Source organism: Kryptolebias marmoratus, linkage group LG19, assembly GCF_001649575.2.
Source record: "Kryptolebias marmoratus isolate JLee-2015 linkage group LG19, ASM164957v2, whole genome shotgun sequence".
Lineage (NCBI taxonomy): Eukaryota > Metazoa > Chordata > Actinopteri > Cyprinodontiformes > Rivulidae > Kryptolebias > Kryptolebias marmoratus.
In genome coordinates this window covers 20181596-20208473 of record NC_051448.1, presented here as the reverse complement: position 1 = coordinate 20208473, position 26878 = coordinate 20181596, and the positions used below count along the sequence as shown (strand labels likewise).

The 26878-nt window shown below is 40.8% G+C and overlaps 1 protein-coding gene across 1 annotated transcript in view; it reads left to right on the top strand.

Annotated features, from left to right (window-relative positions):
• elp3 (elongator acetyltransferase complex subunit 3) overlaps window positions 1-22443 on the top strand; it is a 46549-nt gene extending 24106 nt beyond the window's left edge. The window contains exons 10-15 of the mRNA XM_017432375.3: window positions 11175-11368; window positions 13162-13252; window positions 17900-17965; window positions 18052-18279; window positions 18428-18509; window positions 20547-22443. Of these exons, the coding sequence (XP_017287864.1) occupies window positions 11175-11368; window positions 13162-13252; window positions 17900-17965; window positions 18052-18279; window positions 18428-18509; window positions 20547-20638 (753 nt within the window). The 3' untranslated portion in view covers window positions 20639-22443. The remainder of the gene's footprint in view (window positions 1-11174; window positions 11369-13161; window positions 13253-17899; window positions 17966-18051; window positions 18280-18427; window positions 18510-20546) is intronic.
• The last annotated feature ends 4435 nt before the right edge of the window (window positions 22444-26878 follow it).

The window sequence follows — 26878 nt, the reverse complement described above, 5'->3', positions numbered from 1 at the left end:
GGCCCCTCACCTAGGACCTGTCTGCCTTGGGTGACCCTACTAGGGGCATGAAGCCCCTGACAGCATAGCTCCTAGGATCATTGGGACACTCAAACCCCTCCACCACGATAAGGTGGCAGCCCAGGGAGAGGCTTAACCATATGCACAAACTATTAGAGGCACCAGCTCTGCACAGGATCAAGATTGGCTTCATTTCATTGTCAGCATTATTATTATAAACCGTAACTGTAATATGCTTATTCTTCTAACACATATTTATGATAAGTAAACACTCGTGAAATGGTAAGTGTTTCCACGCTGTGACAACAATTGCCTTCTCCATGCGCACACATAATGACTCACTCTCAACAGTGCGGATGTGTTTCAGCTGCTTGTATGAAATACAGAGAAAGCACAACTTTCCCTGCTTGTGTTTTCAGACATATTAAACTGTGTAATTGTCTTTGAAGCTTATTGCAGGATTTGTTTAGAACTGCCATTTTAAATTTCTTCTGTCTTACTCAGAAAACATCTGGAGCCTTAAATGTCCACGTCCAATCACACTAATAGTGATGGTCAATAATAATAATAATAATAATAATTATAATTTTTTTTTCTTTTGGTAACAACTGGTCAAGATCTATCTTTCTTCATTTAAAAGATTTGCTTTAGTAGTTTAAATCATTTTCATTAAAAAATGATTACACCTTTTTTTTAGACGACTATGTTACTAAATCACAGGCAGTTTGTTTTTGTTTTGTTTACTGTTTTTTTGTATCTAGTAGTTTGTAATAATCATCAGTATTAAATGATAGTTTAAAGCCATAATCAACCAATCAAATCAACATAAATTGATCATCCCTGCCCTGATTTGCTAAAGATCAGCATCGGCCAATATTAAAACTTTACTAATGGACCTTTAGTTTGTTTTCAACTCAACTAACCAACATATCCCTTTTCTTCTGTTTAAGTTTGGCTTTTAAAACACATTCTTTGGAGCATAAATAGTCCTTATCCAAGCATTTTCAAATATTAAGCAAAAAGGTCATTCCCTGCAGTGATTACACCTTTTCTTCAGATAAAAACAGTGACTTTGGAGAGAAAGTTTGACGTTTTCTTAATAACTCTTTCAAAAGTAAAGATTTTTTTTTAATTTGTAGTCAAAGATTTAGAAAAAAACAGACGTAGCAGCCTCCTTTTCAGATGCTCGCTATCGTTTTTTGTGTTAGAAACCTCAAAAACAATGGAGCCGTTTCTACCCAATTTTCTAAATCTTGTCTCATTTTTTCATGACTCTGTCACCAATTATCTTCAAACATGCTGAAAAAGTTACTGATTGAGAGAAAAATGATTAACAGCGTCAAAGATAAAACAAGCTAACGGGATTAGAGAAAATGATATCCACACTCAGAATAATGTTTGTATTTTGATCGTTCATTAAGCTGGATGTTATTGCCACCTAGTGGTACCGATTGGTATTTTAGTGTTTTTGTTGCTTATCTGGTTGGAGATTTATTTTCTTAAATGGAGATTACAATTTAAAAAGTAGTTTTTACAGGATCTCAATAATAGAAAGTTCTGTGCACTGGTAATTCTTTTTTTTTTTTTTTTTTTACTGGGTCTTGTTTCCTTATTAGGCCTCATCTATAATACTCTGGATATTGTTTTAAAATTTCCATCCAAATGATTTGGATGCTGACAACATTCACATCAATGACATATCAATAAACAGAAAAACTATGTTCTTAGCTTGGCTAAAGAGTCGCCCAAAACTTTTTTTTTTTTAATCAAGATGAAGACAGACATAGAAAACTGGTAAAAACAGCTTTGTTGTTGTTGTGGTTTCTAAGTGATGGTGAGCACGCACAAAACAGGCCGACGTGTTATTGAAGCGACAGGCAGGCGCAGCAAATAATTCCTGTTCAAAAAAACGACTTATGGCATACGTACTGAATGTAATAAACCCCCTGAAACGAAACTAACACATCTCCCAGGTAAAAATAGTTGCAAAGTTATGCGTCGGTTCGATCATTATCTTAACTGTTTGCGACATTAGCAATCATAGCTTTTTTTAGCAGGCGTCAGTGCGTCATAAGACACTCGCTCACAGTGGTGCTGTGGCGCCAAGTCAGTTCGACATGTAGCATCTTAAAATAGCAGAGAAGAAAGCTGCAACCGTCACTTGGGAACAACTGCGATGGAAGATCCTGTCAGATGTGTCTCAGCAGCGTCTCTGATTAGAAACAGCTCTAATACGAAAGTTCAGTCGGTGTGTCCCGCCCCCGATCTGCCTGCCTGTAGGAAGTAAATGATGGCTCAGTTGGATTTGTGTGTAGTTCTGCCTCATTTGGGCTTTTTTTTCTTACAACGATAACACAAGAGTTAAGTAATTAAAAGCAGAACGAGGGGAACAAATGTTGTTTTCCTAATTGTTGCAGGTGAGGCCAAACTAACATGTCAGTCACTTTCTCAGAGGTCCCAGTGAACGGATTTCTCTTTTTCTTCGTTGATTAAAAAGTTTCAGGATTTCCTCTGGCAGAAGACATTACAAATAAAACACTATTGTTCAGAGATAAAAAAGTTTCAGAGATCAAATTGAAGCAGAAGAGCTCAGATGTGACTCAGAGACACTTTATGTGGGTGTATCTTGCTTTTAAAATATAATGGGTAGCTAAAGTATTCACCCCCTTAGTAATCTTTCTAGTTTGTTGTCTTACAGCCTGGAGTTTAAATGGATTTTTATAATAATTATAAGTAATAGATCTACACAAGATACTCCAGAACAATGAAGTTAGATGAGGAAAAAACTTTGTTTTAAATAATTCTCATAAAAATATAAAAACATTATGTGTACAAATGTATTCACCCCGTCCAGAGAGGCCGCAGGAGAAAACATCTTCTCTCTAAACAGAACATGGCAGCACGACTTTGGTTCGTAAAGTTTTATCTGAATGAGCCACTAGACTTCTGGAACAATGAGACACAGCATACCAGCAGAAACACCTCATATCAACAGTCAGATACGGTGGTGGAGGGCTCATGGTATGGGCTTGTTTTGCACCCACAGGACCTGGGCATCTTGCAGTCCTTGAGTCAAACATGAACTCCTCTAGAGTCAAATGTGTGTCGATCTGAGGTCCAGCTGAAGCTTGGCCCAAACTGGGTCATGGCTGAGTCTACGGCTAAAAGAATAAAAAATCAAATTCAAGTGCTGCAGCAGTCCAGACCTCAACCTGACTGAAATGTTATGGTGGGACCCGAAGAGAGCTGAGCAGGAGCAAACGTCTGCAGACCTCAACGAACTACAGCGACGTTATAAAGCAGAGTGGGCCCAAATTCCTCCACAGGGATGCGGGAGACAGATGAAGACACAGAAAACAGCTACTGAGAGTTACTTTTAGTCATAGTTTTTCTATAAATGTTTTGTTTTTGGACACTTGAGGTTAGATTTGAATAATTAGAGAACCTGGTAAAGACCAGATCATTTTTACTATATCCTGATAAACACATAAGAATGAAGAAGGTGGACTTTTTCCTTCCCCATGACTTTAGATTGTCCACAAGTGTCTCTTATGTCAGTAATTCTGTCCCTGGCCCATGTTGTGTTCTTCGGTGGCTCTGAGCTCTTCGCCTGTCTCAACCACAGATTGAGGTTTGTGTCTCCTCGCGTGTTTGCCACATTACCTTTCTGTGAGAGTGTGTGTTTGTTTTCTGAAGCCTTTCTGTGTCTCCCGCTGGTAAAATGAAGGGCAGCAGCAGGTCGGCACACTCAGGAGAAGCAGATTAAATGTGGATTTGACCCTCAGCGTCTCTTCCTTTCCTCTCCCTGAGCATTTCCTCTGTCACTTGTCCTCTCCAGGTTTATTTTCTTCCTCTCACTTTCAGTATGTCCTGTCTCCTTGTTTGCCTGTTCTTTTTTTTTTTCCTCCTCCATCCCTCACTCTGTCCTTATCTCTTTCCTTTCCAATCGTAACTTTTCACTCGACGCTTTCTCTTCCTCCGTCATCAATCTCCCTGCTGCCGTCCCTTTGTCCTCCTCCAATCACGTCGCCTCTCTCCCCGCAGCTCTCCCCTCCTCCCTTCTTATCACACTGACACCGAGATTATACAACTTGTGTGTGACTCCCCTTTGCTCCTCTTCACTACATCTAATCTTCCGTGGCACACTGCCTGTCAGCAGGTGGGGGGAGATTTTTGCAGGTTCCAAAAAATTTTCACTCCAGGAGGCGAACCAAAGCATCCTGGCATTTTCAGACGGGAGACATAAAACTCGCCACATTCTTACGCAGGGAGCATCCAGAAATAGTTGGTTGGAGATTATAGGTTGTCATTGTCATTGTCGAAATGTTTTCAGTAAGTCGGTCCACACTTTAGGTTGATTCTTCATACCAGGATTGAAATGTTTTTCTAAATTTAAACAATAATTATGATATAATTCATGGTTTACAATATTCAAGATACTTGAAATGTGCTGTTCATGAAGAGTGAGGATACATTGTTAATTCATGATTATTAAGTTAAAAGAACAAACTAGTTTTAAAGAATTCTAAAAAATAAAAAAAGAGTGTGCATATGTATGCATTTGTAGCTCCAAACTTTACCTTCAGAAGTCACATAGTTTATTAAGATCCACCTGTCAGTAATCTGAGTGGTAAATGAGCTCAGTATGTATTGCCTCATTTCCACGGGCTCTAAAGGTCCCGGCTCCACTCTACTCAGCTTGCTTTGCGTGCGTTTCCACTGGCATTTTTTCGAGGCCGGCCCTGCTTCTTTGGTCCCTGCTTCGGAGTAGGGCCAGCCGGGTCGGCCCTTCTTCGTGGGTGCCGCAAGCTTAGCTCCTGTTCACTCATTGGTCGTGGGTGTGACCAGATGCAAGCATAAAGAGCGAAGGTAGGAATATAAACAACAGCGTTAGCTTACCCTGCAACGTTTATGCCGTCTGTCTCCGGCTGAAAACAGCTGTCCTACTCTGCGCAAGAATCGGGGCATCCAGAGCATTTCTTCCTCTGTGCCTCTCTTCCTGAAGTCTCAGGAGAATCCCCATAAGTTTAAAAAACAGCAACAACACCGGGCCAACGTTGTCCATAGCGCTTTAGTTGTTTACACAACTTGCGCCGTGAATTGAAGGAGAAGTACAGATCAGGGTTGGTTTATAAAAAAAGGTCCCAAACTCTGAACAGATTTTTGAATCTATTATAAGAAAATGAAAAAATGCTGCCACCACAGCAAACCTGCTAAGAGAGGGTCAGCCACCAAAACTGATGGACCAAGCAAGAAGGGCATTAATCAGAGAACCACCCAGGAGGGCAAAGATGACTCTGATGGAACTGCAGCTGTTCTGCAGAGATGTAAGCTGCACAGAGCTGAGATTCATGGAAGAGTGGTCAGCAAAAATCAGCTGCTTGAAGAAAAAAAAGATAAGCTGACCATTTGGAATTTCTTCCTCAAACTATCTGAAGAAGGTGCTGTGGTCAGATGAGACCATGATTGAACTTTTTGTCCATCAGAGACAACACTGTGTCTGGTGCAAACCGAACACCTCTCATCGTGCTGAGAACACCTCCTTCACAGTGAAGCATGGGGGTGGCAGCATCATGCTGTGGGGATGATTTCATCAGCAGGGACTGGGAAACTGGTCAGAGGTGAAGAACAGATGAATAGTGCAAAATACAGATAAATTCAGGAGTAATCCTTCCAGAGATTTGAGGCTGGGACAGGGTTCACCTTTCAGTTCATCTCTTTTTTGTTTCACAATAAAAAATATATTCAAATTATCGCTGCTTCAAAAAGGTAATTATGTTGCTTATATTAAAAAAAAAAGAATTACAAACCTCCAAAAGTAATTTTAAAGTTCAGGTTGTAAGACACAAGAAGTTTATTGTCATTTATTCAGAGATAACATAATGAAACCAGTAAGAAGAATCTTATTTTGTTTGATCTCTTCTCACAGTCAATAAAGTAAAACTATAAAAATAAAAGATAGCGAATACAAAAAATGTGTAAAAATGTCAGTAAAAATGCTAACAAGTTTTAATAATTAAATGTAAGACACACGAGACAATCAATAAAACAGAGAAAATGCCTCAAGGGGTGAATACTTTTCCAACCTGCTGTATAAATGTAACATCATTCTGAAATGCTTCCTTTGAAGAAACATCTTCAGTGTGCATTTCATCTTCAGTAGAGGCTGTAATGTTAAGTGGGACTAATCTATGTTCACCTTTGCACAATAAATTAGAAGTCAATTAAAAAAAAAGGTCAACTTATCCGTTTTTACAATCAGAGATTAGGAGCTCAGTATGACAAATAAATTAACATCCAGTGAGCCTTAAATTTACTGTGACTTTCATATCTTTGGAGACATATTTCATGGTTTGTCTCACCAACTTCATCTCCATGCTTAAAGTTGAATCAATCATTTCAGACTGGAAACAGAACATTAGGGCAGAAAAGGTTTTTGAGTCCTTTTTTCACAACATTTTCTGGCATCGAAGACACCTAGCAGTATAAATTTGCAGGTAATATTTTGTCCCTTTTTTTCTTTCTCCAAAAACACTTTCTAGGGCTCATCAATTCAGCGTTCTTTATTGTTGTTTTTGTTTTTTTTTACTCTCCACACGTTCTTTTTTGGGGACAAGTTAGGACTGCACAGAGGACAGTTCAGTCATGCCTTCATAATTTGTGCAGAATGTGCTTTTACATTGTCTAGTTGAAAAATACATCAATGTCCCTGGAAAGGATGTTCTTTTTTTAAATAATCTTACTGAATCTTGCTGTAAAACTCTGCTGGACTGTTCTGCATTAATGCTGCTGTCACAGAAGAGCAATGATCCCAGTCCAGACCATCACAGAGCCTGGCTTTTGGACTTGTTGACAGCAGTCTGGGTGCTCATTTTGTCCTTTTTGGACAGTAAAGTTTGAAGTGGCATTTGTGAATGTAACTCTGCCCTGTGGAGTTTAACGATGGTTCCCCAAACTAATCCCTTTTTCAGTGTTTCTATCAGCTGGTGATGAATGAGTGTTTCAAAGACACTTGAAGGATCTGAGATCGCAGCTTGCACCTTTCCCTTTTACAAACTGAAATTCCTCCAAATTTCTTGACTAGTTTCATGCGATTCTGCTCTGTAGAGGCAGAACTAGGCGAGGCATTTCTAATCTTTTTTTCAAAGGACATTTAAAAAAATCCTGATATGTTTATGTTGTTTTATTTTTCTTTTGTTTTATTATTTAACAAACTACAAACCATAAAGCCTCTGCTTTTACACCAAATCATCATAACTGCAACCTGATGATTTTTAGCCTGTTTGTTGACCTTAAGTTTTCCAAAATCCCACTTTTTTCAATGCCTAGAAGACCCACTTCCCACTGGACGACGACTCCACTACGTTCTCTGTGAACATGACTTGAAAACCTCCCTCAGCGTGAAGGATGTTATGATGTTCCTGCTATTTTCTGGATCTTTGAGACAATCCCGTTCCTTTTTCTGCTCTTTGTATCAGGAGCTCATTCCCACCACGACACTGTCACATACTAGGGGTGGGCATTTTAAGCAAAATCACTCTTCAAATTTGTTGGTAATTATCTGTTTTTTCTTTGAATATGTTACACCCCACTGGTGTTGTAATGATGGCTTCTGGTGACCTGAAATTAACTCAGACCGAGTCCTGCAGCTGAAAACCTCTTTAATGAAGCAGAGCTTTCAGGTACAGAGACGTGTGCTGCTGCTAATCCTGCTAGCCGGATATCTTTATATTCTTTCATTTTCGGCGCTCCATTTAGCGTGAAGGGGGATGCAGGTGGCCTGACATTGAAGCCGAGCTCACCCATGACCACAGTTTCTACTTTATAATCCTTTCAAAATAAGCTGCGCTGGCAGGAACAGCCGTTGGGACACTCCATGTTGATCGTGTCAGGATGCAACTCCACGCTCAGAGATCGTGCCACTCTAGCACAATGCTGCCACCCTGAGTATCACGTCTGCGTGTCGTCTTTCAGTCACTTTGTCAAAATCATGAACGATCAAGGACAGTTTTGCTTCACATGTTTTGACTACCAATCTGCGCCGGTGTGCATGAATATACAGCCGCCACAACAATAAATCAGCATAACCTCATGACTCAACACAGAGACGCAGGGGCAGCTATTTTTTTTGTTTGTTTTTTTACCATAGCATAATTATTCTATGTGAAAGGGGCCCAATTTGTATTTGTTTTGCAATATTGTCCTAAAAATGTCTCGTATAAAGAAAATCAGCTTTTTTTTTATTGGCCAAATCACTTATTTAAAGGGGACCTATTCAACTTCCTTGAACAAGTCAGCTGTACAAAACATGTTTATTACATTTAAGACACAAAATCATTCTCAGATATTGAGATTTCACCTGATCAGTTCTGCCTGTTTTCAGCTCATTTCAGAAGGAGCGGTTTTAGGGCTACGTCACTTTTATGCAAATAAGCTGCCCCAACTCAGTGTCCTGACTCAAAACATAAAAACTGAGGATCTGACACACATTTATATCGTTATTCATTCAAACTCTGAAGATTCTGACTTTGGGACTGGGGCATTTAGCGGTTCAGAACCGACATTTGTCAAGTAGGAGAGCGGCAATAAGTGGGTCCAAACCCCGGCTGGTAGCGGCAAAATGGACACATGTTCTATATCGCAGCTGACGACAGAACATTTTCCTTTTCCAGCAGAACTAACATGATGGTCTTCTTGTAATGAAGTGGGCGGAGCTCTACTTGGGTTGCTAGGTGAGGGGCTGGGCTCGGCTTGGGGTTGCTAGGTAACGGGGATTGCAACGCAACAATCCCGAGGTTTTTGAAAACAGTACAAACATTTACTTATTGTCAAAAAACAGCGGGGTGTTTTTTTGTGCTTGGACTGTTTTTAGAAGCAGTAAATACCCAAACGGAAGTACAAAAACATGCAAAAAGTGAATTTTGCACAATAGGTCCCCTTTAAACTTTATTACAGTAAGTTTAGTGCCTAAATGTGGGAGCTGTTTCTCAGACATTTATGCAGAAAGAGTTTTCCACTTCAGTAATACTTGATTAAATAGGTTGTTCTTTTCTTGTTTATGTCCTTCAAGTTTTCAACAGAAGGCTTTAGTCATTTATCTTTTGCAGCTTTCTTTATTGAACGTATTACTGGTGAAAATGGGTTTAGTTGTTGTACTCCTGAAGGAACTCTGATAAAGTCGTGACTCAAACATACAAATAAAAGTGCAACAATAACATCGACCCTGGATTCATTCAACGTTTAAGCCTCTTTTTAATTTTTTAAGCATAGTGTTGTCTTTTTTATTTTATCTTTAAACTTCAAAATTTCAAGTCGTAAGCAATAAGGAGAATAACGAAACCTAAAGAACGTAGGATGAATACGTCTTTTCCCCGAACGGACAGAATATTTGCTGTTAAATTGAGCCAGCTTTCCGCTGCCGGTAACCCTGAAAAAGGGATTAAGCATTAAAAAGAGAACGCATCTGAAGCAGAAAGGAAATTGCTCACATTTAACAATTACTCGATTGCAGTGTCCCATTTGATTTCGGTGGGGAAAAAACGTTGCATATATGATGTAAACAGCAGCCGAGATTACAGCCGAGACGGTCCGTTAAAACGGGTTCGTTGCTGTCTCTGACAGGAATCGTTCTCTCCTTCCTCCATCAGTGGGACCTGCTTCTGTTTTTATCCTCGGCTCGGAAAAGTTCCTGTGATCCCGCTGAATGTTTGCTGTCCACACGGACTCATGTGGGATTCGCAGAACTTGAGAACCCCACCCCCACCCCACCCTCCCCCAGCCACAGGCCCTCTGCGTCTCATCTCCTGTCCTGGGGTTGGGGTCCCTGACAGACCTCCTCTTCTCTAACAACAGGCAGGATGTGATGCCCCCGTTTGGGAATGGGAGCAGGTGCAGAATCTCCCTAACAGTCCCTAGATGCTTTATTTGTCAGAGGAGCTGCTGCTGACACCCCCCCACCACCACCACCTCCACCCTTTAGGTTTACTGCAGGGCCGTGTGGAACACATCCTCGTGTGATTATGAGCAGTGACAGGAGAGATTATGGGAAATCAGATAAAGTGGCCTATTTTGGAGAATGCGCCTGGAGATTCCAGATCTTTACGGTTCCCATCATGAGCGTCAGAGCAGAGAGAAGGGGGAGGGCTGGAAATCCCTCTGATTACCCCCCCACCTGCAGTAAACCAGGCAAATGAGACTTTTTATTAACTTTATGTAGATAATTATAAATGTCCTCCCTATATCCCTGTTGGGACTTGTGTGCGTTTTCTTTTTCATTCTTTTCCTTTCTGGTGCCTGCCATATTAGGGCGATAATCTCATTGTGGATGTGTTTATGTATCTGTCTGTTAGCAAAATATCTGATGACCCAGAGGACAGATTTTCATAAATCTCTCAGAAAGTAATAACTGGATGTACATCTACAACTGATTAACTTTTGGGGTCAACTTGATTTAAGATGGTTGTCACAGCTAAGCAACCTTAGGAAACACAAAAATGGCTTTAACACATAAAATTTTACAGTTATTGAGCTAAAAGTTGGTGTGGTAGTAGCTGAGAGTCATCCGCAACTTCTACTCTGAGAGCAAACTGATTGTACGAGATCCGTTTTTAAAACTTTCTCATTAACTATTTCAGTCAAGTCTGTCTGTTAACAACATATCTCATAAACCAGAGGATGGATGTTAATAAAACTTTCAGAGCGTAATCATTGGATGTACTTCTACAACTGATTAACTTTTGGACTCAACCCACAATAAGATGGCGACTACAGCTAATCGACTTTAGTAAACACATAAATGACTATAACTCAGTCAGTTTTATAGGTATTGAGCTAAAATTTGGTGTGATAGTAGCTGAGACTCATTCACGCCACATACTCTGAGCTCTAATACATCTTGCGAGATCTTGCATGAGATTGTGCATAATGTCATTTCCAAGGTCTGACCAAAACAAGTATAACTCCGTCATTTCTCATCATAACGTCTTGGTCTAAAATTGTGGCATTTCTTCAACAAAGGCAAGGCTTTTAAATTCTAAAAACAAATTGTAGTTCATTTTACACTACTTCAAAACACAGTGTTGAGTGAAATCATTTTTAATCATTTGTTTATATGGACATATATGCGTGACTTTTTCAAAAACTAGAAACTTCATCAGTTGCTGTTTCTGTTTCAGGAGTTTTTCGAGAATCCGGCCTTCAGACCCGACGGTTTGAAGCTCTACCCGACGCTGGTGATTCGAGGCACGGGGCTGTACGAGCTGTGGAAGACCGGGCGCTACAAGAGCTACTCCCCGAGCTTCCTGGTGGACCTGGTGGCCCGAATTCTGGCTCTGGTGCCCCCCTGGACACGGGTGTACCGAGTGCAGAGGTGAGGAGGGAATCTGTTGGAGACTGATGAGATCCCAAAGTGATGAAACATTTAGAAATAAATACCGTATTTTCCGCACTATAGGGCGCACTGGTTTATAAGACGCACTGTCAATGAATGGTCAGTTACCTCTGGTGGCCATCTTGAATCAGGTTCAGAAAGTTTAGTTTAAATCTGTCCAGTGGTTCAAGAGATATTTTGGAAACAGACAGACAAGCAAACTCACCGACAGACACAGACAAAGACATGGTCAAAGGCTTTTTATGGTGGCGGGGAAAAAAATAAATGATAATTTGTACTTTCTTGATCATTGTTATGTCCTCTTATTTGAATAAATAAGAAATGGACCTTTTGGTTTTATCCAAAGACCCATCACACACCCTGCCTTACTGTAGGGAGAGGCAGACAGTTTTTATCAGATAATATAATTACTTTGGACTCTTAAGTTGTTTTTTTAAATGTTCTGTACTCATATTGTTTTGTATTTTGAATCTTAAACATCAACAACTGGATTTTACACTATTTTTAAAAAAAAGTTTGGATAAAACCTCTTTCACATGTAGGTAAACTGTCAGCCCAGGGAGACTCTGTATGGTTGGCAGCACAGTTTGAAGCCCACATCTCCCTTTGCAGGGGCTTAATCAAGTTAAAAGATTAGCAATATTCTGATTTATGACCCCAAAGGATGTGCAATCCTTTACTAAATTCAGGCTTCATTGGCCTAAAACTATAAATTTCTACATCTAGTCTTTGTTTGTTGCTGTTGGCGTTAAATTTCCTGATGTTTAATCTTTAAATCATCAGTTTTTAGCTTGTTAGCTGGTTGTTCTAATTGTACCTATCAAGTCAGGTCATCTGGCAATCCTAAAACAGTCTAAACATTTACCTGCTAAAAAATCAGATTTGCTAAAAGCTGGTGGACAAAGAAGATGAAAGGGGGAGTGTTTGCAGTCTTTTTATGTCTGGAAATAATATTTTGAGGACGTTGAAAGATCCTGTTTTGTTTTTCTTTTTGCCGGATGTGGTGGCAGGCAGCTGTTGGTGGAAGGAAGCTGATAATGAGAGATCAGAATTACAGTGTGGCGACTGTCTGTCCCTTCATCACCTCAAATCTTGTGATTTTTTATTTATACTTTATATTTCAGCTCTGCATGAAAAACAAACAAAAAAACTTGTTTGTCTTTTTACCCGATCATTGTGTGTGTTTGTCTGTCCGTTGCAGAAGTTTATTAGAAACCATCGGACAAGTTTTAATATAACACTGATAGATAAACCTTCAACTGATAAACCTTTGGCGCCAACTCAATTCAAGATGGCTGCCACAGCCAGTTGACCGTATAAAATATAAAAACGGGTAGAACTGTCATTTTTACAGATATTGAGCTAAAATTTGTTGCAGAGCCAAAAAGTTCTTTTCAGGGTTTGTCCAAAACGGCTACAACTTTGTTTGCTTACAACAAAAGAGGATCTCAGTCCAGAACTGTGGCGATGTGCATGTGATCACAAGTGACGTTAGGTCTTTAGGTTTAACTGTCTTACAATCACATAAAAATAATGAAAAGGCTTGCTGCATTACAGCCTGGTGTAAGTTTATTTTTTTCATGTTTTTCCTCCCAGTCTGTTACTCCTGTCCTCTCTGCTCAGCTTAGAAATGATATTCATCACAGATGCAGTATAAATGCAAGGATATTAGTTTTGTGTTTGCAATGTGCTGCAGTTTGATTTTAGATGGTAACATCTCTAATGCAGCTGCCTAAAGCTATTCTTTTTATCATTCCCCCTTCCTCTACCAGGGACATCCCCATGCCCCTGGTGAGCTCCGGTGTGGAGCACGGTAACCTGAGAGAGCTAGCCCTCGCCAGGATGAAGGACATGGGCACCGAGGTGAGACTGAAAGGCCTTCGGAACTGTGTGTCAGCGTATCGTAAGTCATGAAGCTATTCGACTTTTCCAGCTGATCCAGAGAAGGTTCTGGTGGGGTGAGGGTTTATTTGACTACAATAGAGTAAAATGGGAGACTGGAAAAAAATGTTTAAAGTGTCTGTGAGGACTGTTGGAGCATCGTCCTTCTCACTTGGACAGAATATTAGCTGGAAAGTAGATTACAGCTTCAGTGGCATGAAACACCTGCTCCCTTTAAAGACAGGTGATTAAAAACCTAAACTCAGACTAATTCTCTCTGTTAGCTTACATTAAAAACAATTATGTTATTTATTAAGGGTGACCATTTATATGACCGTTATTCTTTCATTTCTGTCACAATTTGAATTCACAAGTCCTCCCACCGAGTTGGAAAACCCCCAACATCCAAAAAAAAACCCTCAACACACGTGGCTCGATCGGGAATAATCTGCTGTGACTTTTAGCAGCTGTATGTCATACAACTCAGACAAAATGAGCAAACAGCAGATCATTAAAAGGTAAAATGGTACTTTTAATGTTTTTAGTAAGTTTTATTCCCCCGTGCTAACACAGGACATGTTATATTGGGCGCCATCCGTCCGTCCGTCTGTGGACAGTTTCTCAGCTCTAAAATAAGAACCCTTTAACATAAAAATGTCAAACTGCTCAGCTGGACACCTCATTGGACAAGGATGATCCCTAATGATTTCAAGGTCATGAGCTCAAAGGTATTATGTGCCATCCACACAATAAATTTGAGTTTTGCTATTTTTTAATTTTTGTTTTAGAGATTTTACTACAAAATGTTCAACTTAAGAGTGCGTTGATGTCACACACTGTCTAATTTCCTTAACACCCTTCCTACAAATGTAAGACTTCTTGTAGGCATTTTTGTTTCCTTTCCACAGCCACTGTTTGGTTGTCTGCCTGTCTTATGAAAAGTGCTGTCATGGTGTGAAAGACACAGGTCTGTGGTTACCATGGTGACCTTAATGAGCCACAGGCAGCACCTTTAACATTTCTTTTCATCTTTTTACTCTTCTTATACAGTTTATGCATCAAAATGTCTGCCTTATGTCCAAAAGTCTCAAATTCTTAGAGATCTTGTTGTGGAATTTTCTTTAACAAAGAGGACAACGAAGAGGTTTGTCTTAGGATAATTTATTTAAATTATATAGCTGAGAATCACTGAGCTGAGGTGAGTCAGCAGAGTGAGTCTGACCACAGAACAAAAGGCCCTCCTTTAAATACTCAGCTCTACACACGGAGGGGTCTCCGAATGGGAGTAGGGATCAGGTAAAAGCTTCCTACAAAGGAGTGCTCCTTCACTAAAACATGGTGTCATAAATGCTTCTGTACTTTTCCATTCTAAAAGTTAAACACAGCTTTAACTTCCATGCAGCAGAGCATCATGGAAGCACTTTTTATTCCCATTACAATCTTTGGTGAAGAAAGCTGACCGTTGCAGGAACTTTAGGCAGCAGCTGCTTTGTTGTCCTTCAGAAAGTGTCTAGTTAATGTTAAAGTCCTGCCGAACAAACCTTGGTGTCACCTCTCCTTCCGTTTGTTTCTTTAAAAAAAACCAGAGCAGATTTCCCTCACTGTTCTTTGTCCTTCAGCATCAGGTCATCATCCTCGGGTGTTTTTAGTCTCAGCCTTCATTGTCACACACAGCTGTAGAAACCATCTCAAAGCTGCGCTGGATTTGATGCCATGCATTACTCTGCATATACAAGAAGAAGAAAAAAAGAGAGAAAAACCGTAGTGACGATGTTGTTGTGCCAAGTGGAAAGGATCCAAACTCTGACCTAGTTTCCTACTGCCGTTTTCCCTTTAAAAATAATATAAAATAAATCAAACTTTTCTGGCTTTTCTTATCTGTTGCTGTACAGGCAGAGCAGAAAGTTGTCTCCGAGCTATAAATGCGTCTACAAAGTTTTCTCCAGCATGCCTTTTTTCTTCAGTGGATGCTTATCCTTGAAACTGTGAAAGCCTTTAAAGGTCCTGAGATTTCAGACCTGCTTGGACACGTCAAGGGTTGCCAGGCAACAATTGGCCCTTAATGCTCCAGCGAAGACGTTTGTTTTATGTCAGCTTTAACACCTAGGTGCATCAGAAAAATGCAGGGCTTCGTCTGACTGCTTCTCTTATCTCTGGATGTTGGTTTTTTTCCCCCCTCTGATTGTCGTGGCAAAAACAGCAGTGAAACATGAAAAAAACCATCTTGGTGATTTTTACAAATCTGTTCCCAAAACGTCGAGCAGAAAATTTCATAGAACTTGAGGCGGTTCTCCACAATGATAATGTCTGCCTGAAGATAATACGGTCAGTACTTCTCAGAAACACTGAAGACCCATTGCTAAATTTTATTTTCAGTCGTAATTCCCCACTTCAAAAGTGAAGATTTGACTAAATGAAAACTAAGATTTGTCACCTCACAACCAGATTTGGAGCGAAACTCCTCTGTGTATTAATACAATCAAAATCCTGTGTGACAAAAGCAATGAACTGTTAAAAAATAAATGAAAACAAGCATTGTGGTCAATAATTACAGTAATGGAAAATATAATATTTTTGTCATGATCTAACCTTACAAAATGCCCTCACTGTTATGTCCTGACAGCAGTCTTTATAAGACAGGCAGACAAACTCAGAGTAGAAATTAAGCCCCAGACAAACTATAAGTCATGTCTAAAAAAACTTGACCCACAGGTGGCAGAAATATCAGGTTGTCACTCGTCAATTTAATTTTTTTCTGCAGTGTTTATTGTTGGAAATATGACAAATTTAAAGGAAGCTTCACTTCAGCAGCTTGTTATAAAGTGGTGTGTAAAGCTTCACACACACAACACTGCTTGCCTCTGCCTGTTGGTTTATCGTGGAGAGTAAATGGATCCACATGGGACAGAGTTTTATATTTGATAGCACATCTGTGTATTGTTTAAGCAAAGTCAATATTCTGCTTTTTCATGTTTTTAATTTCCTGTACGTCCATAAAACACTCGGCCGTGTCTGAAAGGCTGTTCCATGTAACGCCCCCGTCTCGTATTTGCCTCGCGTCTCTGTGGAGTATTGGGATACGTGGCTGTAAGACGATGACATCACAACATCCCCGCTTTATTTCTCTGATGTTTTCGCATATGCAGCGTGATTTCCAGCAACGCCAGGTTGCCGCAGTGTTTGGGTCATGTAGAAAAATTCAGTAACATGAAGGTTACACCTTAAAAACGCATTTATCTCACATACACACCATCGAAACAAAAGTCACGTAGCGGTGGCCCTACGCTATGTAAAAATGTGTGGCAAAATATGAAACTGTGTAACAGTACCCTTACAGTAGTGTTTCATCCGCTAGTGTCAACTTACCAAATTACCACCTGTTTACATTAAAGACTGAAAACTGTTACTGTGGGCCGGTCCCGCTCTGTGGACTAGGTTCACAGAGTCTTTTCTGTTCAGATGCTGAAAGCCCCATGACTTTACTGACTTGATCATTTTGGTTTTACAGTGAACTCACAGTCAGGGCCGTACCTACCATAGAGGACACCGAGGTCCGGACCTCAGTATTTTTCTGATAATTCTCTGTTAAATAGGTAATCAACATCAAAACAAAGCTTTTGACTGGCGTGGTTCTCTGCGTAAGCTCCACCAGTTTCCTGTAGGAGGTATTTGGCTGTAGTATTTGATAAAAAGATGAAATCTCTGCTAAAATCTTTTGTTTTGAATCAACATTCATATAAACTAATTCATGTCATTTCAGTGAGTCATCGTGGTTGTGCCCTGAGTCCTCTGTTGCTTAAGATGATGCTGATCCCCATGGATTTACAAACACACACAGATACATGTCATAAACACATTCAAGTCACTTGTTTTAAATAAATGCTTCTATTTTAATCAAGTTTTGGTCTTCAATGTAACTGATGTGCAGGGGGATAATGAGTGGTTGACCTCAGTATGTTTTAAAGTCTGGCTACGGCCCTGCACACTGTAAAGTATTTTTGCTTATTTTGTTTGTTTGAAAACATAAACAGAGTTGTTGTGTTTTTTATACGCCTGGTTTAAGACAGGATGCATTATTCTACGGTGCCGTCTGCCTTCTTGTCCGAGCTCTAAACTGATTACCTATTTAACAGAGAATTGTCAAACTGCACAGTTGGGCACCTTATGTGTCAAGGATGATCCCTATGGATTTCTAGGTCACGGGGTCAAAAGTCAAGGTCACAGATGACCCCTTTGTTAAAAACGTCTGCGCTCTAATCTTTGCAGCCGTGTAATGTAGGAGTGTCAAACTGCACAGCTGGACCCTTAATAGGTCAAGGATGATCTCTATTGATATCAAGGGTCAAAGGTCAAGGTCACAGGTGACTCCCTTTGTTTAAAGCGCTCTAAATTGATAACCCTTTAACATAGAAATGTCAAACTGCACAGCTGGACACTTCATGGGTCTGTGATGATCCCCATTGATTTCAAGGTCACAGGTCACTAGTCACCCCTTTGTTTAAACCCTGTCGCTGAGTAATAATGCAAAACTGTAAGTCAAAACATTTTTCCAGGGATTTTTTTATCTTTTGGAAACAGTTTACAGGGTTTAGCCTTTAACCTGTTTTGTTCACCTGTCTGACTGTTCAGTGTCGAGATGTGAGGACCAGAGAAGTGGGCATTCAGGAGATCCACCACAAAGTCAGGCCTTACCAGGTAACCTGTACACCGGTGATGGAAAGTAAATCAAGGCGATTTTGTTTTTTTTAATCTACTCTGACCTGACTGATATGCCTCTGCAGGTGGAGCTGGTGAGGAGGGACTACGTGGCCAACGGCGGCTGGGAGACCTTCCTGTCCTACGAGGACCCGGAGCAGGACATCCTTATCGGCCTGCTGCGGCTGCGGCGCTGTTCCCCTCAGTCCTTCAGACCGGACCTGAAAGGAGGCGTGTCCATCGTCCGCGAGCTGCACGTGTACGGCAGCGTGGTCCCCGTGAGCAGCCGAGACCCCAGCAAGTTTCAGCATCAGGTGGGCTCCGTGTCCGCCACAGTCCTGCATTTTAAAGTCTTTTTTTTTTCCCCCATCAGATCAGAGCTCACAGCTGCCTCCTGTTTGGTCCACATCAATCTGCCGATGTTTTTAGACTGTTTGGAAACAGAATCTGCTCTTTGCGCAGGGATTCGGGATGATGCTGATGGAGGAGGCTGAGAGGATTGCCAGAGACGAACATGGTTCTGGGAAACTGGCTGTCATCTCAGGTAAAAAATGAAGCTCCCTCGCTCACTTCACATCTATTTTACTCCGAGAACGAGAACGTTTTAACCTTGTGTTATTTTCATTAAAAAACACTGCTTGGAAACTTTTTTTTCTTTCGTTCCCTGTTAGTTTACAGCAACAGGAGAAAAAACATCTAATTAAACCCAAGCTAATCAGATTTTTGTTTTTAGGACCACCCAGGTTGATTAGGTGGCGTTCATCCAACCGTCATGGACATGGTTGTCATGGCAACCCTGGCTGTTTGCTGATTTTAGCTCTTTAAAGAAGAGATCACACAACGAATGTCTCGGAATTGGTTCAAACTTTTGAAAAGTCACATAAAATCAAAATCTACACAGAGGTTCTACAATACACACACACACACATCATCCATTACATTTTTGACAAGTAAAAAACAAATTTGGATTTCATGTAGAACTATATTAAAACTTGTTCTCCAAATAATGATTTTAAGTTCTAGGAGAAGTTTTGTTAACCAGACCAGAGACTTTTTCTGTATTTTCTCCTCATGGAGTCTGCACAGAGACTATGTTCCACCATGATGGACGGCAGTTCGCTGTGTGTTGCCTACAGCTACATGCATTTAGCATCGCACTGGTGGACATATTTGGTCATGTAGATAATATACTGATGCACAGGTCGAGACCATCAGACGACCGCGGGTCACCAGCCCTCGGAGCAGGACGCAGACACGTCACACTTTCGCACTGAGACTGTCAGAAACACACAGAGGTGTGTTTGGTTGGTAGCCAAGTCCAGACTTAGGGTCTAATTCAGGCAGCAGGACAAGCAGCATTTAAAAAGCAGCCCGTCGTCAAACAGGGACAGGGAGACCAGGCAATAAAGCGTTAGATGGGAGGGCAGGTAGCCAGGATCCTGAGACACTGCTGGAAACCTTGTTATTACTTTATTTTCTTTATTTTCACCAATGTGCGATTTTAAAAATCATAAAGGACTTGTAAGTACCACGCTGTGTGAGCTTGATTGAACATGCTGGACTGCAGGTTTTCTTACCTCAGCTGAATCACTTCACAAAGATCTGACAGATGGTGTTAACGGTTATTAGAGCCGATGGCTGGCTTACGATCCTTTCACAACAAAAGATTTCATCTACAATGACTGAAAATCACACCGTGGGCCGCAACATAAACAACTCAAACCTCAAGTTGTACCATCCTCTCTGCTCTCCGTCATGGCCGACTTACAGTTAGCAGTAGCAACGTACCATGCTAACTTTTTATTATTATTATTATTATTATTATTATTATTGCTGCTGTTGAACCTCCTGCTTTTTATTTTTCTAAAACTACTTCTGCGGACTTCGTGCTGTTTTAGCCATTCTTATATCAAAACTTCCAGCTCATTCAGAAGATGGGTGGTGCGACCTCTGGTTTTTGTAACTTTTATACTTTTTATAAAATATTTACCTTTATTGACAAATGTCTTCTCCATAAAAATATACATTGGGATCTCCTAATTCAAAATTCTTGTTCTTTATGTAATCTGCTTCAGCATGCTTTGCTCTATTTTTATCTTTTTTTGCTACTTTTTAGCTAGCCTCTGCTTCTTATAGCTTTTAGCTGGTGTTGTGCTTCTTCTAGCTGCAGAAACTCAGTTTAAGCTTCATTCAGCCCTTACACTGCATTTTGTTTTCTGGAAACAATAAAATAGCAGGTTTTTAATGAAAGTACAGCCTACAGCGGAACGTGAGACATGAACGCTCATTTTAGGGGCAAATATTCCAATTATTTTCTTTTTTTAGGCAGGAATTTCACAACATCATGATAAACTAAGCTGCACAGGAGCTCTATAGATCAGTGGTGTTTTCTTTTTAGCTGTGTTTGTACAAATAAGTACCTTTTGAAGCTGAAACTTCCAATAATGTTGCATGGCGTCAGGCTCCTACGAAGCTGTGACGATATTTTGGAGCGTTATTTGTGACTCAAAGCAGCAACAGACGTTTGTGCTGTAGCACTTTGGTGTTCACCCAGTGTTGTTCTGTGTGTGTCCTCCTGCAGGTGTAGGAACGAGGAACTACTACAGGAAGATGGGCTACGAGTTGGAGGGACCGTATATGGTGAAGGACCTCTGCGGTCCGGGAACGGACTGAACTTTTATCTGGACGGAGCACACAGAGTCACTAACACGCACCAGTGATTTTATTCATCCGAAGCATATTGCTGGGCCACGATTCCTGCAGTGAAACGGTTCCAGCATCAGAGGAGATAATAACGGCCGGGTCTTGTGCTCGGCCCATTCGTCTGCTTTTATCTGGAGCACAAAGCTGCTGCGTTTCCTCTGCTTTATTTAGATAAGGAGACAGATGAGAGGACAGTGTGTTTGGGAGGGAGCCAGGCTCATCTGGCAGACGAGCTTTCGACTTTAATATCAGAGGTGAACATATTTTACAGGAAGTGTTTGGTTAAGGACAGGCATTTGTGGGCGCTGACGTCTGAAATCCAACATCTGCTGATGCCCCCAGGTGAACCCTGTTTGAACCACTCCGGATTCATTTGATGTGAAACAACAAATTGCAGAGAAAGTTTTAATTGAAAGGGAGATTACATTTTAGTTATATCATTTAAAGTGGAAAAAGTTGAGCATAATTAACGTCTTACCTGTGGCTCTTCAAATGACTTCTGTTTAGACTGATGAGCTAATGGCTAGTCTGAGCGAGGCCAAGATCAGAGTTTATTGCTGCCATTTTGAAACGGCTCCAATCATAAAAATTGCTTAAAGGTTCGTTTCAAACACTATTTCGTAAACCTTTACACCACCATCTGTTTTTGTATTAAACAGTTATTATTGCTAGCCACCATACAAGGTAGGTCATCATGTAGTTGTCTGTTTATTTGTGTGTGAGACACAAAAATATCCCATGAATCATGAATGGATTTTAATGAAACTCTCAGAAAGCAATCACTGGATGTACCTACACACCCTCCCACCTCATGTCAGCCTCAAATAACTAATTGAAACTAAATGTTTTGGAGTTTTTTATGCATATTTGAACATACAGCAGCAAGCTAAGAGATAAAACAAAAATCAACACCTGAAACAAATTATCTGAATTGTATTTTGTATTTTTTAGTTGGGGAAAATGTCCCATTTGTTTACATGGAAGGGTCAAAAAATGTAGATGAGCCACTAGGGGGAGCGCTCGTCTTCTGTGGCTTCAACTTCCGCCTTCAGGTCTTCTTTCTAGTTATCACGTGTCACCTGGATGATTCCAGCAGAAATGTTTTTCCTGCAGGAAAGCGCTACAGCTCGCTGCTGCTGCTGTTTGCATTTGCAAATAAGCACAGAATTCTATGTAAATAGCTGTGAATGGAGGAACTGATTGTGGTTAGAAAAAACGTAATAAAATAGAGAACACATGAACCACTGAATTTAGTTTTTTTTTAGATTGGAGTTTTGGGACGACTGATCCGTTTTGGTCTCAGCTGCGTTCAGACTAGCCGTTGGGTCATCAGTCCAGGCTTAAACTCTTGTTTCTCCATATTGAGGTTGTTAAAAGAGCTTTGTACAAGATATTATTTAGAACTTTTCTGCAGAGCCATCACTTCAAAATGCCTAAAATATCTGTTTAAATGCTCTTTTTTTTTCTGGTATTTTGGTTTTCCTTCTTTGTTTGGGTTGAAATTCCTTTCTAACATCACGGTTTGAGTTAATCGTATTGATGCTGCAATCCAATGGAAACCCCGTTTGGAGTGAGAGGTGTCCTCGCTGGGCAGCTGTTGTGTAACTGCTCCCTTTTTAATTATAGGGCAGGAAATTATTATTAGTGTTGCATAAGGACCCCTTCCGATAATCCTGTTTATTTGTTTGTCATGGGTTCCTGGGTTTCATGTATTCTGGTAAAATCCAAACAAACTCTGAGCTTTTTTCTTGGAAGTAAAGTCCATTTCAGTTCTGTGTTGTGTGTCTTTCTTCTGACGAGACGTTTCAGTTATTTGAAATTTAAAAGGCAGAATCACCTGAAAGGTCTCGGCTCTGAAAGAAAGGTCACATGGTGAGAGTGCTTTCTGTAATCTGTTCCTCAGGTCGGGGCCCCTTCCAGCAGACCCCCTCCTGATTGCCCTCTGAGACTGTTTACCTGCCTCATTGGACCCGGCCTTTCCAATTACGTCTCCATCACCGAGCTGTCTGCTGAGCACTGACGGAGTGCCGTGTTCAGCAGCCGCGCCGTGACTGGAAAGGATTTGTCATTTGAAAAATAGCCAGCAGTAAAAACGCAAAAAAGGCTCAATCCATCGAGCCGAGCCGGGTATGGACTCGTGCTCCTCGGGGCGACTGGAGCCGAACGGACACGCCTAATTTCCTGGACTGTGCGGGGGGGGACTCTGCTGCTGTGTTGCAGTCCTGTCGCAGTGAGGATTAGGGCCGCATTCGGGCTTCCTCTCCACGCCTGCTCGCTCCCGTTATCAGCTGTGAAATCTGAATGGACCCCCCCACCGCCTCTCTCCTCCTTCCTCCTGGTTCGGGCTTGCTGAGTCTGTGCGGAGCTGATTTGTTGGCTCTAATCGTCACTAACACAAGCAGAAGAGAGGGGAGTTTTCTTAAGACTCTGCAGAGCTGAAGGTTACACAATTTATCTGCAGAGATTACGGCAGCAGGAGGAGAAAAGGAATGGAGCCGTCCCGATTGTGTGGAGTTAGAATTTACTGTAACACTGGATTTACACTGAATACTATACAGATAAAATTCATCTAATTGTTCACCATACACATGTGGATAGCTTTATACCTTTTAGTGCAACAAAACAAAACTCACAAAGGTCACGGAAATGCCCTTTAAGTCGACAAAATTGGTATAAATAAATAAAATAGAAATGACTAAAAAACAGCTAATAAAAGTCAGTCAATTTTGGTTCAACAGAATTATTTTTAAAAAAAACTAATAAAACTGCCCTTGGCCTAAATGATTGAATCCCTAACTTAATATTTTGTTGCCCAACCTTTTGACCCGATCACTGCAATCAGATGTTTTCTGTCCCTCTCTCTGAGACGTCTGCACCTGTCCACAAGTGTTTTGTCCCACTCCTCCTGATCAAACGGCTCCAGCTGTCTCAGGTTTGAAGGGTTCCTTCTCCAGACTGCAGGTTTCAGCTCTTTCCACAGATGTTCAGCAGGATTTAGATCAGGGCTCAGAAGGCCACTTCAGTATGGTCCAATGTTTGGTCCTGACCCATTTTTGGTGTTTTTAGCTCTGTGTTTTGGGTCATTATCCTGTTGGAGGACCCATAACCTCTGACTGAGACCAAGCTTTCTAACTGAGCAGCACATTTAGCTCCAGAAAGCCTTGATAGTCTTGAGATTTCTTTGGACCCTGAACAGATTCAGGAGCCCCTGTGTCAGACCCAGAACAGAACCGAGCCTCCTCCATGTTCCACTGTAGGTACAGGGTTCTTCTCTTACTATGTTTTATCTTTGGCTCTGTGAACATAAAGCTGATGGAACTTGTTGCCAAAAAGCTCCAGTTTTGTCTCATCTGTCCAAAGGACGTTCTCCCAGAACCTTGGTGGCTGGCTTTTTTATGATTTGATGTCCTGCTCAGTCGTCTTCTATTAAATCTCAAACAAACTGATGGAGTGATCTGACACTGATGACCTTTGACTTTGGAGTTCACCTCTAATGTCTTTAGAAAGTTGTTCTGAGCTCTTTGGTCACCGTTCATATTATCTGTCTCTATAATCTGTCATCAGTGTTCCTCTTGCAGACACATCCAGGCAGGTTAACCACAGTCCTGTGGACCTTAAACTTCTGAATAATCTGAGCAGCTGTAGTCAGAGGAGATGGTCTTATAGTCTTTACCTTTGAGATGATGTCAATAATTTTCTTTCTAAGCTCCTGAGACAACTCTGTCCTCAGCTCTCTGTGCTCCATGTTCAGTAAATACATGCCCGACCTCCACCTTCAGATAATAAAATAAAAATTTTAAAAAAACTACTGGACTTTTATTCTGTAGTTGAAGACATTTTGCTTTCTCAATTCCAAACTGGAGTGTGGCGTTCCAAGCCTTAGGGCCTGTTCACACAACACTGTTTTTAAATGACAACCAGTCCATTTCTGCTGAGATTTGACTGTCCGTGTGCACGACAACAGTGATCGGATTCTGACTTTTTGAGCCCAGGTCTCAGAGTGGAAGTTTTTGAAGACGCCCAGCATAGGTGTGAAATGGGACGTGCTTTGTGGACGGCTGCAATCAATTCTGACAGAGTATCAGGCCTAATGCTCCATTGTAGCTGTTAGAAAGCTGAAACCTGAGACCTCCTCCTCCTCCTCTGTTTAAAGTTGTTTTTTCTCTTTTGACACCTTCACCCCCCCTCTCAAACCATCGTCTTCTCGGTCCAAAATATGAACATTTCGGTCCTCAACAGAGTGTCCCTTACCCTTGAGGTGTAGGTGGACAGCTGAGTCTTGTCCTGAAGAGGTGGCTCTCCTGTGCTCAGCTGTTTGGTTTCTCCAAAATGAGAAACTTAATATATTGGAAGTATATTTCCACTGTTTTTTTAACTAGTCTTCATGACTTTGTAATGAGTAACTTTAATGTCTGCCTCCTAAAGGGACCAGTTATTGGTCAGCTGAGTGAGGAGTATAAACTCAGCCACCAGGTCGATAACTTGTGTAAAACAAAGGAGGCTCCACTCCAAAAGCATTCATCTTCTCTGAAGAATAGGACTTTATTCTGAAGGTCTTCAGGAATCAAAGTTTGCGTTTCAGCATTAATAGGGGCTTTGAAAGAGTTGCTCACTCAGGAAGTTCAGCAACAATGTCCTTCCTGCAACTTCCTGTCCACTCTGGCTGTAAATTGATGTCTTCCTAATGCAGTTTCAGGTTTGAGTAATGGGACAGATTAGTCAAATCAACCCGGCATGTGGCGCAGACAGTCTTTTTAGCACTAAACTCCCTTTTAATGGTTTTTGTATTAAAAATGCAGAAAGGAAGATCTGTAAAAAAAAAAAAAAAAAGTTTCCTTGTGTATGACAACAAGATAAAAGTTTTCTGTTTTTAAAATATATTTCTAGTAGTGATCTATATATTTTTTCTTATTTCTCAAAATAGCCTTCACAAAAAAAAACTGGCGCTTAAAGACATCAAACTTTTATAGTGGTTCAAGCAAATGCTGCCGTTAAACCTTTAACCTGTTGTCAGATTTCACATTACGTGGTTAATTTAGCAGGTTTATAAGGTTAATGCCATAATAACTGTGTTAGTGACTCCAGGCTGCACCAAAAGTGCTACAGCTAGCTGCTGCTGCCTCCATTTGCTCTTTTAAATAACCACAGAATGCGGTATAATTCTGTGTACATTCTGACATCTGTGTAAAAAAATCACAAAATACCGTTTAAATGAACCACCCAGACATTTTAGGAATTAAAATGATTTTCGGACAAGAATCCACTTTTGTCTTGGTTGCGCTCTGACTAGCTGTTAGCTCATCAGTCTGGTCCATAGACATATATATTCGTAGACCAACTTGTCCTTAACTTCTTATGTTGGGAATTGAAGCCAGCAGGAGCCGGTTTATGAGAGCTGCTGTGTTGTATTTATGGAACCAGAGTCTGTGCACTGGTGATGTGGGGCATTAAGCCCCGCCTACTCCTCCACACATAATCAAGGTGTCACATGAGCTTTCTTTTGAGCATTAAAGGTGAACTGAAATCAAATCTCAAATACAAAGAAATGCCGGAAGACTTTGTGAGAGTAATGGAGCTACAACCATATCAGTATGAACGGAACCGACGGCTGGATCTCCGGAATCAGATAAAGATGCAAGTCCATCACAGGGTATAATATACTTGTTAGAAAAAAATATACTTAAAGATACAGTTCTTAAAGGACAAGATCTACATAAATTAATGAGGCAAAAGCTGGAAATGAATTTTGTATATAGCATTTATTTTATTTTACAAACAGCAATGTCCCTTTTATTTACATGTAGGGTACTGATTATAAACAAGTTTATCTTTATAAGTTTCCTTTTAAAAAGGTCATTTCATCAGGAATGAACAGGAGGGGGGGGGGTCCAGTCCTGAGACTGATGACCTGTAATAAATGCTGTGAATGCACAACTGATAGGATCAACAACAATCCTAAAGTCTGACTTTAATTTCCTGTTTCAAGGAGGGCCGTACATCAGTCATGCTGCTGCTGCTGCTGCTGCTGCTGCTTTCACTTTTCAGCCCAATAAACTCACTCTGTAACTTTTAAAATCCTGTTATGAAAGGTGTTAAAATCCATCCATCCATCCATTCTCTTCCGCTTATCCGGGGTCGGGTCGCGGGGGCAGCAGCCTAAGCAGGGAGACCCAGACTTCCCTCTCCCCAGCCACTTGGACCAGCTCCTCC